General features: G+C 47.3%; 1 protein-coding gene and 1 long non-coding RNA gene across 2 annotated transcripts in view; one reads left to right on the forward strand and one right to left on the reverse strand.

Annotated features, from left to right (window-relative positions):
• The first annotated feature begins 905 nt into the window (after positions 1–905).
• The window catches only part of LOC139281235 (cytochrome P450 3A30-like), a 66501-nt gene continuing 48990 nt past the window's right edge, over positions 906–18416 (forward strand). The window contains exons 1-2 of the mRNA XM_070901290.1: positions 906–1127; positions 5735–5828. Coding sequence (XP_070757391.1) covers positions 940–1127; positions 5735–5828 — 282 coding nt within the window. The 5' untranslated portion in view covers positions 906–939. The remainder of the gene's footprint in view (positions 1128–5734; positions 5829–18416) is intronic.
• On the reverse strand, positions 7860–13969 carry LOC139281237 (uncharacterized). Its single transcript, XR_011596852.1, has 2 exons — positions 13632–13969; positions 7860–9384 (listed from the first exon to the last, which is right to left on the reverse strand). It is a non-coding gene; the product is annotated as an uncharacterized lncRNA (long non-coding RNA).

Here is an 18416-nt window from a genome sequence, read left to right on the forward strand (position 1 = left end):
ACCTTTCTTAATCATTTTTTTAGTCATTCTTTGCTGGCTTTTAAAATCTTCCCAATTTTCTGTCCTCCCACTAGTTTTGGCCACTTTGCATGCCCTTGTTTTTAATTGGATACCGTCCTTTATTTCTTTAGTTGTCCACGGATGGCTATCTTTTCTTTTACATCCTTTTCTCCTCACTGGAATATATTTTTCTTGAGTGTTGTGAAATATCTCCTTAAATGTACGCCACTGTTCATCAAGCGTCCTACACGTTAATCTATTTTCCCAGTCCACTTTACCCGACTCTGCCTTCATATCTTCATAGTCTCCTTTATTTAAGCTTAGTACGTTGGTTTGAGATCCAGCTTTCTCACCCTCCATCTGAATTTGAAATTCAACCATGCTATGGTCACTCATTCCAAAGGAATCCTTTACTAGGAGATTGTTTATTAATCCTGTCTCATTACACAGGACCAGATCTAAGATAGCCTGCCCCCTGGTTGGTGGTTGGTTCCGTTACATATTGCTCAAGGAACCCACCCCTTATGCACTCTATGAACTCATCCTCAAGTCTACCCTGACCAATTTGATTCGTCCAATCAATATGGAGGTTAAAATCACCCATGATTATTGCTACTCCCTTTTTACAAGCCCGCACTATTTCCTGGTTTATGCTCCGACCAACAGAGTTGCTACTGTTCAGGGCCTATAGACTACACCCACCAGCGACTTTTTCCCATTATTATTCCTTATCTCTAACCAAACTGTTTCAACATCCTGATCATTTGAGCCAATATCGTTTCTTACTAATGGAGTGATTCCATCCTTTATCAATGTTATTAGATTTCTTTTGGGTGTGATGAAACTGGGACAGGTTAGAAGTGGCACTTTGTCCACACCCAGTAATTCAACACCTGGCATTGTTGCAAATCCCAGAGATCCCGGGGTTTATTGCCTTTCATGAGGTTGTGTAACGAAGCAAGCAGTCCCTCCCGTGTGACCGACGCTCCCTTTAACCAGCCCCAGTCCAGCCCAGGCTCCCAGCCGCTGAAACCTCCGATGGCTCTTGAGATTCTGGGGGCGATCCGGGGCGCTCTGTCCGCCCACACCTGGATCCTTCTCCTCACTTTCCTGGTCCTGCTGGCTTGGTAAGTGTCCGATTGGTAAGTTACCGGGTGTCCCCGCTCTAAAGCATGTGAGAAAATGCCCACAAAGTTTGGCTGTTCGCTGTTTGCCCAGGGCGAGTTTGCAGCATTTGCCACTGGGATGTGTGTGTGTTTTGGACTCTGTGTGTGTGTGTGTGTGTGTGGGTGTGGGTGGGTGGGTTCCTTGGTCTACCTTGCCCCCATCACCATTGCAATCCCCGCAGACCGCTGCTGGGACCTGGGTGGGGAGCGGCGGGTGGTGCTGGAGAATCGGTGCCGATTCCGGGCCATTTCCCCCTCCACCTCCTCACTGCCCGCGGGTTCACAGCACGTCCGCCCTTTGGGGCTGCCTGGGGCTCGGAGTGGGGGCAGATTACCGCGGGGTGGGGGTGGGATGGAATCTGATCCTGATGGAATGTTATTGTGGGGAGGGGGGAGAGGGTGTGAGGTAATTGATCCCCATGGGATGTTATTGTCGGGAGGGGGTGTGGGGGAGTGGAGGGAATTGATCCCCATGGGATTTTAATCCAGGTAGGCACTTGAAGCATTTTTCTTGTTTTTCAAGTTTTTATCCTGGGACAAAGCTGAACACAATATTCCAGGTGAGGCCCCACCAAGGCCCTGTACAACTACAGTAAGATCTCCCTGCTCCTATACTCAAAGCCCCTAGCTATGAAGGCCAACATACCATTTGCCTTCTTCACCGCCTGCTGTACCTGCATGCCAACTTTCAGCGACTGATGAACCATGACACCCAGGTCTCATTGCACCTCCCCTTTTCCTAATCTGCTGCCATTCAGATAATATTCTGCCTTCATATTTTTGCCCCCAAAATGGATAACCTCACATTTATCCACATTACACTGCATCTGCTATGCATTTGCCCACTCACCTAACTTGTCCAAGTCACCCTGCAGCTTCTTAGCATCCTCCTCACAGCTCACACTGCCACCCAGTTTAGTGTCATCCGCAAACTTGGAGATATTACACTCAATCGCTTCATCTAAATCATTGATGTATATTGTAAAGAGCTGGGGTCCCAGCACTGAGCCCTGCGGCACTCTTCTAGTCACTGCCTGCCATTCTGAAAAGGACCCGTTTATCCCGACTCTCTGCTTCCTGTCTGCCAACCAGTTCTCTATCCACGTCAGTACATTACCCCCAATACCATGTGCTTTGATTTTGCACGCCAATCTCTTGAGCGGGACCTTGTCAAAAGCTTTTTGAAAGTCCAAATACACCACATCCACTGGTTCTCCCTTGTCCACTCTACTAGTTACACCCTCAAAAAAATTCCAGAAGTTTCGTCAAGCATGATTTCCCTTTCATAAATCCATGCTGACTTGGACCGATCCTATCACTGCTTTCCAAATGTGCTGCTATTTCATCCTTAATGATTGATTCCAACATTTTCCCCACTACTGATGTCAGGCTAGCCGGTCTATAATTACCCGTTTTCTCTCCCTCCTTTTTTAAAAAGTGGTGTTACATTAGTTACCCTCCAGTCCATAGGAACTGATCCAGAGTCGATAGACTGTTGGAAAATGATCACCAATGCATTCACTATTTCTAGGGCCACTTCCTTAAGTACTCTGGGATGCAGACTATCAGGCCCCAGGGATTTATCGGCCTTCAATCCCATCAATTTCCCTAACACAATTTCCCGCCTAATAAGGATGTCCTTTAGTTCCTCCTTCTCACTAGTACATGTTCCCACTGTCCCCTAGTACATTCGGAAGGTTATTTGTGTCTTCCTTCGTGAAGACAGAACTGAAGTATTGGTTCAGTTGGTCTGCCATTTCTTTGTTCCCCATTATAAATTCACCAGAATCCGACAGCAAGGGACCTACGTTTGTCTTCACTAATCTTTTTCTCTTCACATATTTATAGAAGTTTTTGCAGTCAGTTTTTATGTTCCCTGCTAGCTTCCTCTCGTACTCTATTTTTCCCCTCTTAATTAAACCCTTAGTCCTCCTCTGTTGAATTCTAAATTTCTCCGAGTCCTCAGGTTTGTTTTTTTTCGGCAATTTATATGCCTCTTCCTTGGCTTTAACACTATCCTTAATTTCCCTTGTTAGCCATGGCTGAGCCACCTTCCCCGTTTTATTTTTATTTTTTTTTGTCTATTTTTGTCTTAAATTTATTCAGTGTCCCAGCTTCCACAGCTCTCTGAGGCAGCGAATTCCATAGATTTACAACCCTCTGAGAGAAGAAATTTCTCCTCATCTCAGTTTTACATGGGCGGCCCCTTATTCTAAGATCGTGCCCTCTGATTCTAGTCTTCCCCATCAGTGGAAACATCCTCTCTGCATCCACCTTGTCAAGCCCCCTCATAATCTTATATGTTTCGATAAGATCACCTCTCATTCTTCTAAATTCCAATGAGTAGAGGCCCAACCTCCTCAACCTTTCCTCATAAGTCAACCCCCTCATCTCCGGAATCAACCTAGTGAACCTTCTCTGAACTGCCTCCAAAGCAAGTATATCCTTTCATAAATATGGAAACCAAAATTGTATGCAGTATTCCAGGTGTGGCCTCATCAATACCTTGTATACCTGTAGCAAGACTGCCCTGCTTTTATACTCCATCCCCTTTGCAATAAAGGCCAAGATTCCATTGGCCTTCCTGAGCACTTGTTGCATCTGCATTTCATGCGTTTCATGCACATGTACCCCCCAGGTCCCGCTGTACTGCAGCACTTTGCAAACTTTTGCCATTTAAATAATAACTTGCTCTTTGATTTTTTTCTGCCAAAGTGCATGACCTCACACTTTCCAATATTATACTCCATCTGTCAAATTTTTGCCCACTCACTTAGCCTGTCTATGTCCTTTTTCAGATTTTTTGTGTCCTCCTCACACATTGCTTTTCCTACCATCTTTGTATCATCAGCAAACTTGGCTACGTTACACTCGGTCCCTTCTTCCAAGTCGTTAATATAGATTGTAAATAGTTGGGGTCCTAGCGCTGATCCCTATGGCACCCCCATTAGTTACTGGTTGCCAACCAGAAAATGAACCATTTATCCCAACTCTTTGTTTTCTGTTAGTTAGCCAATCCTCAATCCATGCTAATATATTACCCCCAACCCCATGAACCTTTATCTTGTGCAGTGTCCTTTTATCTGGCACCTTGTCAAATGCCTTCTGGAAGTCCAGATACACCACATCCACTGGTTCCCCTTTATGTGCGAACATTGGCTTAAATGCAGCAAATTTGCAATTGGTGTTGATTTTAAGGGGTGGGCGGAGTTATGATAATTACCTGTTCAACTTTAGGGTCTCTAGAGCAACGTAAAAAGCCCCATCAAATTATGGCTCGGCGTAAGTAATGGCATAAGTCACTCGTGCCATAGCTTCCTGCAATTTCCTCACCGTAATAAAGGTATACGCTATGGATACACCATTACTATGGTGTAAGTTTTGAGCAAATTCAGGCCTAGTAATACATTCCTGGGCTTGCCTGATTGCTCAGTGAATTCACTCAGCAAGTGGCTGAGCAGCACAGATCCTTGGTCTTTGCTGAGCTACAGCTAGGATTGAAAGTGCTACCATTGAACTCAGTGCCTCTGGGCCAGGGGAAACTGGGCAGGGTTTCTGCTCCTAATCACTCACCGGCAACCTTTGCTGTGGACAAGATCAGACTCTGTCGTGGTGGGGGCAGGGCGGGGGGGTGGGGGACCCACAATGGAATAATCCGCCATTGTTCACCGTCTAGGCTCGAAGTGGATGCTGGTCACTTGGATGTGGTACCAGTAACTGAATGATATTCATGGAGCTGTAGCTCACCAAGGTGTCTGTGCCTTTAAGCAGAAAGAGAGGGGGGGAGGAGAAACATTCAGCCTTTGGAGAGCTGAGTGGGTTAGTATCTTGGTCGGAAGCGGCTACACACCCAGGCACTTGGTCTTGTAAACATCACGGAATATCCGTGTGGATCTGCAGCTTGTTGATCTCTTTAATGTCGAGGGGCTTCTGTATCGGTCTCTTTGACTAGCACCTTTTTAAATATTTCAGCAGATGACAGGAGTGTTAGCTATACAGTACTGACTTGCATCTTCATTAGTGTGCTGTCTAACCTAATATCATTCGCTCATGAATCAAGCTTGTGATTGGTTGAATGGACGATTAACTGCCCTAGTTCTGATGACCAGCATTTTGTATTTCTGGGGTGAGAGAAAGCCAGTACCTGGATATACCTCCCAGAGTTGGATTGGGTTTCAGACAGGCACAATACAGTTTGTAAGTAATGCTGCCCTTGCAGAGGCCAGGAACCAGCAGCTTCAGTAATGCTCGCTGTCTGTGCACAAAGGGCTTTGAGTTTATTGTAATGCTGTTGCCACCAAATTTACAGTATCCATGGGCGATTATTTGATTCTATCCTAGACCTGAATGTTGCTGGGTTTCTGCTACTGCAGGGACTAAAGCAATGCACAATTCTATCCTGAACCCTGTTTTGTTATTTACATATATAACTTTAAGTGTAGATATTTGTTAGATGAGAGATTGGTGTTTGAATAGGGATTTCTGTATGGTAAATTGAAATGGCTCAAAGTAACCAATACAGGGTTTTATTGTTATAAAGATTGTAACCACTTAAATTCAATTTTCAGGTACAGCGTTTTACCATATGGGTTTTTTAAACGGCTTGGAGTTCCAGGGCCAAGGCCACTGCCGTTCATTGGAACGTTTCTGTGGTACAGAAAGGTATGATTATGTTTCTCTTTCTCTCTCTCTTTGTTGGCCATATCAATAACTCCTGTTAATGCTTCGCCTGCTATTGAACCGTTCTGCCATCACACTGTTCCCTCCTTTAACCGAGAACTGAGTGAGACTTCTCCGAAGCTCCTGCGAATAGTGTTCTGTCTGTGGGTGAGAGGAGACTCGCGGCAGAGGCAGGGCTGATGCTGACTGTCTCTCTCCGTGCTGCAGTGTAAGCGCTTCAGTGAGTGAGCCAGCCAAAAGCTGCAGAAACTCTGCAGAAGGACAATCTCTCCCAGTGTCCGGAGAGCCCAGTATTTGAACCCATGCCCTCTGTGATTGGCAATGCCACTGGAGTGACTGCACTAGCATAAAATCATTCATTTAACATCTTGGCTAAGGAATGCATTGATTTTTTTAATGGTTAGAAAAGCAAATCTTTTGATTGTCATTAATTTGTGAGGGACTTCAGTTATGTGGACAGACAAGAGAAGCTGGGATTGTTCGCCTTAGAGCAGTGAAGGTTGAGGGGAGATTTGAAAGAGGTGTTTAAAATCATGAGGGGTCTGGACAGAGTAGGTCGAGAGAAACTGTTCCCATTGGTGGAAGGGTCGAGAACCAGATTACACAGATTTAAGGTGATTGACAAAGAACCAAAGGCGACATGAGGAAAAACGTTTTTACACAGCGAGTGGTTAGAATGTGGAATGCACTGCCTGAGAAGGTGGTGGAGGCAGACTCAATCATGGCTTTCAAAAGGGAATTGGATAAGTACCTGAAGGAAAAAAATTAGCAGGGCTACAGGGAAAGGGCAGGGGACTAGCTGAAGTGCTCTTGCAGAGAGCCGGCACGGGCTCGACGGGCTTCATTCTTGACCAGCTCCGCTGGGCAGGCCACATCGTCCGCATGCCAGACACGAGACTCCCAAAGTAAGCGCTCTACTTGGAACTCCTTCATGGCAAACGAGCCAAAGGTGGGCAGAGGAAACGTTACAGAGACAGCCTCAAAGCCTCCCTGAAAAAGTGCAACATCCCCACTGGCGTCCCTGGCCAAAGACCGCCCTAAGTGGAGGAAGTGCATCCGGGAGGGCGCTGAGCACCTCGAGTCTCATCGCCGAGAGCATGCAGAAATCAAGCGCAGGCAGCGAAAAGACTGCATGGAAAACCAGTCCCACCCATCCTTTCCTCCAACCACTGTCTGTCCCACCTGTGACAGAGTCTGTGGTTCTCCTCTTGGACTGTTCAGTCATCTAAGGACTCATTTTAAGAGTGGAAGCAAGTATTCCTCGATTCCGAGGGACTGACTGTGATGTTGATTGGTTCTGTGAGTATAGGGTCGAACAAAATGTCTCTGGTTGTCCTATAACTGTTCAGCTAGTTTTTTTTAATAATTAGTTGTTTTTTCAAATGGTGACATGAATACATTTTAACTTCCTTTGTTCTCCACTGAGCCAACGGAGCCCTTTCCGAACCCAAGTGGATCAGCAGGTGACCGACTTGCAGGTTTCTGACGATTTCTCGAACTGGTTGCGAGCAGGGTGCATGAGGGAGGCTTTTTGGAGTTTTCCTTCCTCTGCAGTCAACAGCTCTCCTAGTGACCGGACCAGATTTACGACACTGAGGTGATCGGGGCGGGAAGCATTAGGTGATCGGGGCGGGGTGGGGGGTGGTTAATTGCCCCCTTTAAGGCCCCGTTACCGCCTCTAACGGGGCGGTAAGGCCATTCAGCCCAGGGGCAGAAAGCGGGGCCGACTGATCCAGAATTGCTCCCGGGCCGGGGGCGGTGAGAACGGGTTTCTGTCGCACCCCGTGTTTCCGACCCACCAGGCGGCCCGACCCGTTCTCTGCCCCGCGAGTGAAATTGCCCCGCGGGGGCGCAGCAGCTGCCGAACGGTGCCCCCCGACAGCTTCGCCTGGCGAGAAGCTGCCGATGGCTGGGCAGTGCGGCTGCCCTTAAAGGGGAGGGCGCACTGCCACTGTTGATACTGGATTCTTTTCCCTTCAATCTGTTTCAGCGAATTCACTGACACACAAACACTTTTAGTCTTAGCAACATAAGACCTTTATTCTGTAGATTCTCCGGCCGGGACCTGTTAGGATAAAGGGAACACTCTCGGTTCGAGCCTGTCCACCTCTCTCCTGACAAGCTACGTAACAGTACAAAAGCTCAACACTTATACATTGTTACAGCAGAACACATTTGAGTGACACTCAGTTTATACAATCATTGGTCGATTTCCCCCATAGCATACCCAATTGCAGGCTAACAACTCTCCAAATAGGGCGGGCTCCAGGGATGTGTTTATTGTTTCAATTTTCATCACGTTTCCCTATTTTACGGCTGTTTATAGCAGTCCCTCGTCTGACTCATGTCTGACTTTTGCTTTTTCACGTAACTCGTGTTTGACCACAACTCTGAGTAATCCGTAATCCTTTGTTTGTGTCGACAGGGCAAATACCACAGCTGGACAATTTCTCTTGGCCATTTTCCCATGATCCCTTACTAACACATTCGCAAACCTTCTATCTACATTCTCATTCCCCCCTTTTATCACCTGGTGATTATTCCAGGAGTATCACATTCAGCCGTTCGCATTCTTGTTTCTCATACTCTTCTTGATTCTCGAGTAAACCTTTAGTTTGTTCAACCAAATTCCGGGAGCTCGTGACTAAGAGTTTGCTCCAATTTCGCCATCATCAACAGACCCTTACAACAGACATTAAAGCAACCAATAATCAGACAGCAGGTAACTATTATCATAACGAGAATGACTGCTCCATGCATTAAATAAGATCCCCAGGATCCTCCAAGTAACCAATCTAACCAACCATCTCCGTTCTTTGGGCCCTGCCTAAACTCATCCAGCTGCTTTTTTATGGCATCAATGGCCTGGGTGATATTGTACGATTCGTCCGTGACATGTGTTATACATTTGTCTCCTATAATCGCGGGGAGTCCACCCAGGGGTAGCCACGAACAGGGCCTCTACTGATTGGGCTAGTGGTTAATACACAGTTTGATTGCCATGCAATCGGGTATGGGTCTGATAAAATAAGTTATCCTGTAGCCCTTCCAGTTCAGCTAGGATAGCACAAGACAGCACAATTATACCTGCTAGCTTACACATGTTTAAATAATTTCAGACGATACTATACATTAGTGAACAATAGGATAAGGATAGATCAGAAAACAGCTAAGTCTGCTTGTTCCTTTCTCCTGCCGTGTTCTTGCCGTTTTTCTTCCTGCCCCAAGGATGTGGTTTATTCAGCTATGGTGGAGAGGAAGTCTGGAACAGAAACAAGGGTTAGGACGACCAGTGAGAGGCTCATTATGAAGTAATAAGTTTACAGTGGTGCAGGTGAACCCAGGCACTTCTCCCTTCAACCTTAGCTGCGGTGGGGGTAGTGAGTAACACCTGAAAGGGCCCCTCCCATCGTGGCTCCAACCCTTTTCGAATCCATTTCTTAATCAGGACATACTTCCCTGGTGCCACGAACGATTCGAGTAAAACTGGGAGGTCAAGGTGAGCCTCTCGAACCTGGTTGTGAGCTAGTCGCAGAGCCTGAGTCAGAGAAAGAACATAGGTGGTCATCAGTCGAGCTAGGATACCATATCTAGGAACAATTTCCCTCATTAACACCTTAACAACAGTTTGAGCCTTATTGTCCAGGGTAGGGTAGGCTTCAATCCATCTGCTAAACACATCTACTATTACTAACACATATTTGTAACACTGAACTTTTTGCAACTCAATGTAGTCCAACTGCAAGGTCTCAAAGGGGCCTTCTGGTAGGGGCGTCTTACCCCAATCACAGGGGACTCCCTTCCCTGGATTATGCTGTTGGCAAACAAGGCAGCGACTACTGATGTTCTGGGCGAGCACCTGGAGTCTAGGGTGCCACCAAGTGGCCAAAAGTGTGTCACTTGTTGTCCTTGCTCCACAATGAGTAGCAAAATGCATACATTCAATAACCCATAGAGCCAACTCGTCAGACATGCAAGTCTGTTCCGCGGGAGTGGTCCAGAGTTTAGAAACATTATCATAAGTACATCCATAATCTTTCCACAACAGTTTATCTTTTTCAGGAGCGTCCTCCTGTGCTTTAATGACATCTTGGATGGTTGGCATTGGTTTTTCCGAGGCTAACTTATCCTTGGCAGGATTTTTAGTTTGACTCATCATTCTAGGCACCACCATTTGTTGTCCGCGAGAGGCCTGTTTAGCCTCTCTGTCAGCACGGCGGTTTCCTATATCGACCGGAGAGTTTCCGGTAGTGTGGGCAGTGCACTTAACGTTTAGGGAGCATGAGGGCTTGCAACAAATCTGATACTAGTTGCCTATGAGATATCTCATTCCCCTGTGAGGTTAGGAATCCCCTATTTTTCCATAACTGTCCGAAATCATGGGCTACCCCAAAGGCATACCTAGAGTCGGTATAGATATTGACTTTGAGGTCTATGGCCAAGATACAGGCTCGGGTGAGGGCGAATAGTTCAGCTTGTTGGGCAGAATAGGCGGTTTCAAAGGCGACAGATTTCAAGACCTGATTCTCCTGGTTTACTATGGCGTATCCTGAGATTCGTGCACCTTCTGGATTAATAGAAGAACTTTCGTCAACATACATAATACAGTCTGGGTCTTCCATTGGTACGTCAACTAAATCTTCCCTGACCGATTAGGCCTCCTGAATTAAAGATAAACAATCATGACTGGGTTCTTCCTCATCTTGGGGTGGCTCAGTAAGAAAACAGGCCGGATTAATGGCCGTACAGTGCCGAAAGGTCAGCTTAGGATTATTCAGTAGGTAGATCTCATATCTGCTTTGCCTGACCATGGTAAGGTGTTGAGTCTGCAGTTGGCCCAGGAGGGCAGCTACGGAGTGAGAGGTGTACACAACAATATCCTGCTGGAGGGTAATGTTGGCAGCGGATTGAAGGCTATTGTAGATGGCGGTTAATATTTGGGTACATACAGGGTGCCCCAAGGCAACGGGGTCTATTTTGGAAGAGTAGTAGGCAACAGGCCTATGCTTATCCCTGTGTTTCTGAGTTAAGACAGCAGTAGCACAGTCTTTCAGGATTGTACAATACAGTTGAAAGGGCTGGTCATAGAGGGGGCGGCCCAAAGCCGGAGCTTGCAGCAGGGCTGTCTTTAGTTCCTTAAAGGCTTGGACGTCTGTGGCTTCTATTTCAAAGCTGCCTTCCTTATTTGTATACGGTGTGAGGTGCTTAGTCATCAGGGCAACATTAGGGATCCAGGATCTGCAGTAATTGATCATCCCCAACCACTGCCGCATTTGTTTAGCCGTGTTAGGGACTGGAAACTGTCAAATTGGTTCGTCATCCGGGGAGGTTCTCTGTACAATCAAGCTACGTAATCGGGGGACGGTTGGCCAAAGGGGTTGTTCTGGGAGAAGTTAGTGTAAGATCCCCGTCCTTGCCCCCCTCCTCTTCCTCCTCTTCCTCTTTTGTGCCGACGGGAGGGACACTCTCTACTCCAATGTCCTTCTTGCCTACAATTAAAGCATCCATCTCGTCTTTCCCAGCCCCGACCTCTTCCCATACCAGGCCGGGGACAGTAGGGCGGTCCGTAATTAGCAGGGCCCTGGGCCATTTGGGTGTTGGGTATATCCGTATCCTTGGTTATCCACCCATCCCTTTACACAGTACTGAGGTTCCATCTGGTATCCCCTCGGGTCGGACCAGGGTCCTCTCCGTGGGGGTTCTTCCTTTCTAGTCACATATTCGGTTTTGACCCGCGTCAGGGGTGCGCCTCCTCCTTCCCCTCCTTTCTTCTCCTGCCAATAATATTTTACCGCTCTTTCCATTTGGGCTCTACTGTTATCTGCCCAATTCATATTATTTGTCCGGATAGCGTGAGCAATCGAATAGGCACTGAAGTAGAATAGTGCAGAATTGAGGTGAATTGTCCCCTGCCCTGAAGGCATTATCTCCTGATTGACCTCCGTATATTTCAATAAATCTTTCCATGAATTCGTCGGCAGTTTCTTCTCGTTTGGGTTTAGTTTCTAATACTGCTGCCATACTGATTGGCTTCTGAAGGTTCTTGCTGAGAGCATTAAAGATAGCGTCTAGGTGATCCTGGGCATTATTAGGGTGAGCAGTCACTAATTCATCATGGGTGGTTCGCCCCAAATTTTCTAAGAACTGGACGTGTTCAGTCGGGCTCAGGGTCTGCTGCACTAAGGACCACAAGTCTCTTGATTCTGCATTATAAACTCCAATGGTGAGTCGGAGGCGATCTATAAACTTGACAGGTTATTTTTTTTTCGATCTGGTATGGTAGCCAGGATAGCCATAATCTCATTCGGTTTCCATGGCATATATACTTCTATGGTGGGGTGGTCCACAACCTGCTCTGGATTGGGATTTGGCATGGGTCGAACTGGGAACTGCCTAGTTCCTACCCTAGTTTTCTGGACAGAAGTATTATTTCCTGAGGCCGTTTCTCTATCTGAAGAGCACTCCGAGCCTGTAGAACTAATGCTGGAGCTTCGGCTATGACGAGTGAGTCGTTGCTGATGGCCTCGAGGTTCAGACTGAGAGCGGGGCTGATGAGAGCGCCCGCGTCGCCTCTCTGGACTAGGGGTCTGAACGGTCAGGTTACGTCCTTTAGTCTTAGATTTGGTCCTACCGGCCGCAGGGTCGGTAAACTGAGGACTTGAGTCACTATCTGAAGAGGAAGAGTCCGTCTGGGCTTGTCGGTTCATTGGTGTGGGGTTACGGTTATCATCACCTCCTACCGCCGGAGTGTAGGGTGGAGGTTGGCGGGTAGGGGACTGTGGTGAGAGGCCCGGGGCTGCGGGAGGCGCTGTTGGGGTTGGGCGCCGAGTCAGTGACCATTCATCAAATTCATCATCAGCCTCGGTCAACGCAAAGCCAACCATTCGACTACGTAGTCTATCGGTACCCTTCTCAGAGGTCCCAGGGGAACTCTTAGTACGTTTCTCGTGCGCGCACTCTTTCTTTAAGACGTCTACAGTTTTAACATGTCCTCCTTCTGTCAAGGAAAGTCCTAGTTTAGTGGCGTTCTCCTGCCAGCTTGACAGAAGGGACTCATCTTTCAGCCTTTGACAGTACTGTCTCCATTTGGCTATTAAATCCTTATCCCTTTTTTAACCACCGGGACCATATATTTTATTTTTACTCAACAAACCTATCCTTTGTGCATTTCCTACTCCGTAACTTATCATCCGACTATACGTAATTCAATAAGGTTCACACTCTTAAACTTCCCACATATAGGACAACACTACGAAGGGTTAAAAAAACTTTCACTGTTTGAAAAAGTGGGTGGAGCTAAAGCAAACCACAACTCCCCGGTTTCCCCACATAAGCTTCCTTCTCCACAGTAAAAATCATACAAGCATTTAAAACATACGTTCACAAGATTCTTTTTTTTTTGATCCATGACCTTTCAGGGAATTCGTAGTTTTATCTAAATTACCCATCCTTGTGTCGCCGCACGTTGGATCGGGGTCCTAATTGTCCTAATTGTCTCCACGTCGCCCCGTGGTGGTTTCAGTTATCTTACCCAGAGCCGAGGCGGACCAAGTGATATACAAGATCGACACCGCACCTGGCGTAAGTACAATTTAAAATTTACACAGTCCCGCGTCTCCCCGCGGTTTGCGCGATTCTCTATAACTTCTGTAGCGGACTACCCGCATCCATAGTTTTATCTACCTGATTACCCATCCTCGCGTCGCCCGCGTCGGATCGGGGTCCTAATTAATCCGAATCGTCCCCCACGCCGCGCCGCCCCGTGGTGGTCTTAGTTTAGCTTACCCAGAGCCTAAGTGGACCAAGTGATATACAAGGTCGACGTCACACCTGACTTGGACACTTATTTACTTGGGCCTCGAACCCACACAGCCTGTTCGTGATGCCGCACGACAATCCTTACTTAATCTTTCTAGGTTCCCGATTTAAATCCAATCAGTGCCTAGATGGGTCAAGTGATATACAAGGTCGATGTCACACCTGACTTGGACACTTATTTCCTAAGTTTAGAAAGTGTTCGCCAGATTGACCTGGATCTCGTTCAGACACCACCTGAGAACCAGCGAGTGGCTAAACTTTCCTCAGACTTTTGAAACCGGAGGAAACTGGAGCAGTATTGAAATTATACTTACTCCAGTGGCCATTTTCCTCTCGTCTCGTCCAAGGCTAGTCTAGCTCTTAATTCGCAAGTTTTCGGCAGTCGTCCGTTGAGATCCCACTTCTGACACCAAATGTTGATACTGGATTCTTTTCCCTACAATCTGTTTCAGCGAATTCACTGACACACGAACACTTTTAGTCTTAGCAACATAAGACCTTTATTCTGTAGATTCTCCGGCCGGGACCTGTTAGGATAAAGGGAACACTCTCGGTTCGAGCCTGTCCACCTCTCTCCTGACAAGCTATGTAACAGTACAAAAGCTCAACACTTATACATTGTTACAGCAGAACACATTTGAGTGACACTCAGTTTATACAATCATTGGTCGATTTCCCCCATAGCATACCCAATTGCAGGCTAACAACTCTCCAAATAGGGCGGGCTCCAGGGATGTGTTTATTGTTTCGATTTTCATCACGTTTCCCTATTTTACGGCTGTTTATAGCAGCCCCTCGTCTGACTCATGTCTGACTTTTGCTTTTTCACGTAACTCGTGTTTGACCACAACTCTGAGTAATCCTTTGTTTGTGTCGACAGGGCAAATATCGCAGCTGGACAATTTCTCTTGGCCATTTTCCCATGATCCCTTACTAACACATTCGCAAACCTTCTATCTACATTCTCACCATGGCCACCATTTTGTTTTAATTGTCGGCCAACTCCCGAGTTAGCCGGACAACGGAGGCCGCTGGTTCGGCCGGGCTGCCAAGAGGCAGTCGGCATCCCCTGTTGAGTGCCAGGCCGTTGGCCCAGCCGAACCCCTCCCTAGTGGCCTAGTGGGATCCATGTTGGCTCGCAGCGTCCTTCCCCTTTAAGGTGAAAGGGGAGGGACATTGCGACGCATCACGCTGATATCATCGCATGGTCAGTGCGGCGGTGATGGACACGGCACTGCTCCATACACGATCCCGCCCCTACACCGCCTCAAACAGCGGCCCAAAGCGCTGAGAGGCGGGGTCGGAGTTAAAGAGCCGAATTTCCCGGCTCTTCCCTCTGACTCCCGCCGGACAGTAAATTTCCTGATAATTCGAATTAACGTCCCCAATTTCCCGCTGAGGGCAATTTCAGCCCCCACGACTCTAAATGTTGCCCCTTCTTGGGATGGTGTGTTGCTGCAATGCTTTAGTCTAACCGATTATGAAACTGCGAATGTAAATTTTGGCACGGCCTATAAATCTGCACCGGCGGGGGTGGAGATTACGCCAGTAATATCGGCGGAATCTGCTAAACCAGCGCAAAAGATCGGGGAAATTTTAAACGTGAGTTGTGCCCAGAACCACTTGCGTTCTTGTTTTCCGCTGGTTCAAGATCCCATTCGCTGGATCTGGCCCCGCCCACAAAGCTGGCCACGCCCCCAGGTGAACATTGCGAGATTCGGCCTATTGTGCTGGGTCAGAAGGCTCTTCCAATTGCGCTCATTTTCTTAGGCACACGGGCACTGGTTGTCATGTTTTAAAGGTTGTCATGTCAAAAAATATTTAATCTACTAAGAAACTGACTACTATACACCAGTGAATGGTACACTATCGTTTTTAATTCATTTTCAGTGATTTCTAAACCGTGTTACTCACAGACTGGTTGGCCTTATTTAAAAAAATGTTTATTTTTGCCAATAACCCCGTTTTCAGCTGTATTAATAAAACTGCACCAGGTTACTTAACTACATCAAGGAATACTTTTTTTAATGGAAAGAAGAAAACCAATTGTTTTACTGGAAGATTTTATGTTTGTGATTAGCCAAATGCATATTAATGGAAACCTGAACTGTAAACTAACCAGCGCATTTTCCGATCGTGCCCAAAGTTGAAACACTATCCTGTGACGTTTATTATTAAAAGTAAAACGGGAAGAGTGAAGTGGCGCTTCTTGATGTAACCGCAACGTCTGCAGAACGCTCAGATGGGGAAATCTGTGGTTAATGCTAGCTTGAAATATTTAGTCGTCCCTTGCTTGGAACCTCTGGGCAGCGGCTGAGTCAACATTTCCTGCCAAGGCTGTCAGCTTGAGGGGTTTGGATTCCACAGGGATTCGTATAATTGAACGATGTGTGTCTTGGTAAATGCTGATTTGAAAACTTTAAGGGGCAAATGGGTAGGTGTGCTTGTGGTAGATGTGTTTGGTGTTCTGTGGTTTTGGTGGCATCAGAGATCTCAACTGATTTAGCCACTGTGGTCGCTGAGCATTGAAAAACTTTTATATTTGTATTTTTTTTGTTATTTTGGGTGAGTTCCCTATCTTGGCTGCCCCTGCAGGTTGGATGCCTTCTCTGTAGGAGGGAATAGGGAGAGAAATGGCCCTAAGGTGCTTCTTGCAGCCAGGTGAGATCCAGTTACCCAGTGTCCTGTTAGCCACAGCTGGTAACTCATCCAGTAAGACCAGAATGAAGGGCAGGAGCAGAAGGTATAGCTCGTGTCCACCTCTGCCTCATCCCATCTGCTGAAATCCTTATCCATGCCTTTTGGGACTTCCGGATTTGACTATTCCAATGCTCTCCTGGCCGGCCTTCCATAAATTGAAGTTCATCCGAAACTCTGCTACCTTTGTCCTAACCTTAACCAAGTCCTGTTCAACCATCATCCCTGTGCTCACCAACTACATTGGTTCCCAGTCCTTGAACCCCACACTTTTTAAAATTCACATCCTAGTCTTCAAATCTCTCCATGGCCCCAATCTTTGTACTCTCCTACAGCCCTCAAATACATTTTAGCAGAAATTTGAACTGTAAACTAACCAGGGCATGTTCCTATTCCTCTGTGACCTCACCTTTCCCTATCTTTGTAACCTCCTATAACCCTCCGAGAACTCTGTGTTCCTCCAACGTTGGCCTCTTGTTCATCTCCCTCTTCTTTCACCTTGCTGTTGGTAGCCCTGCCTTCAACCACCTACCTCCTAAACTCTGGAATTCCCTCCCTGAACCTCTCTGCCTCACCACCTTTTAAGACCCATCTCTTTGGCCAAGCTTTTGCTTACCTGCCCACGTGTGTCCTTCTTTGGCTCAGAGTCAATTATTTTCACCTGATTACACTGGTAATGGACGATGTTAAATAATGATCTTGCATTGATATAGCGCCTTTCACAACCTCAGGACCTCGCAAAGCGCTTTATGAAGTACTTTTGAAGTGTTGTCACTGTTGTAATGTAGGAAACACGACAGCCCATTTGCGCCCAGCATACAACAGTGTGATAATGACCAGATAATCTGTCTTAGTGATGTTGGCTGAAGGATAAATATTGACCAGGACACCAGGGAGCGCTCCCGAGCTCTCCTCCTAACTGGTGCCGTGGGATCTCTTCCATCCACCTGAGAGGGCAGAGGGGGCCTCGATTTAATGTCTCATCTAAAAGTCACAGGCCCCAAAATTCATGGTCCCGGGAAGGACTGTTACTGCCCGTTTACGGCGGCCTTTCGTCAGAATCGAATGGCTGCCACTCTGGGCTCAACCGACACAGATTGGGCCCGGGAGGTCTTGCAGCGGTGTGGGCCGCCGCCGACTCTCGTGGCGGCGTGGGAATTGCGGCAGTAATGACGCGCTAAAAGTGCGCGCTGCTGCCGCTCTGCTCCTGGACCCATTTTCAGGGTGAAAAAGCCGATCCTTCAGTTGACGGTGCCCCCCGCCAGCTTTCAGTGCCAGTGCAGAGTGGCAGAGATCTCGGAGCTGTGGGAGCGGAGAGAGACAAGAAGGTAAGATCCAAACCTGAGGATGTTCAGCACAGAATCCGCACTTAAGGAGGGAGAGAGAGACGGAAAGACAGAGGGAGAGAGGGAGAGAGGGAGAGAGGGAGAGAGGGAGAGAGGGAGAGAGGGAGAGAGGGAGAGAGGGAGAGAAAGAGAGAGGGTGAAAGAAAGAGAGATAAGGGAGCAAAAGAGAAAGGAGAACGAGATAGAAGTGAGGAAAGGGAATGAGAAACCGAATGAGAAAATTTGATTTGGAGAGAGAGAAATAAATAGGAATAGAGAAAGAGAAAAGAGGAGAAAAAAAACTAGAGAGAGAGCGAGAAATAGAGATGCCGAGATTCACAGAGAAAACTGAAATCTCGATCCAGGGGCTCAGACTGGAAACATCGCCCCAGTTCAGCATTTCGAGCGGTAACAAATGGGAATGTGTTCCACCTCCGCTGCCTCCAGGCTAGATCCAAGGTTGTTCCATCCTCTGTCATCGAACTACAGTACACGGACGACGCTTGCATCTGCGCACACTCGGAGGCCAAACTCCAAGCCATCGTCAACACCTTCACCGAGGTGTACGAAAGCATCGGCCTTACACTAAACATCCATAAGACAAAGGTCCTCCACTAACTTGACCCCGCCACACAGCACTGCCCCCGATTATTAAAATCCATTGGGAGGCCTTGGACAACGTGGACCATTTTCCATACCTCGGGAGCCTACTGTCAGCAATGGCAGGCTT

The sequence above is a fragment of the Pristiophorus japonicus genome, chromosome 15 (genome assembly GCF_044704955.1).
Source record: "Pristiophorus japonicus isolate sPriJap1 chromosome 15, sPriJap1.hap1, whole genome shotgun sequence".
Classification (NCBI taxonomy): Eukaryota; Metazoa; Chordata; class Chondrichthyes; family Pristiophoridae; genus Pristiophorus; species Pristiophorus japonicus.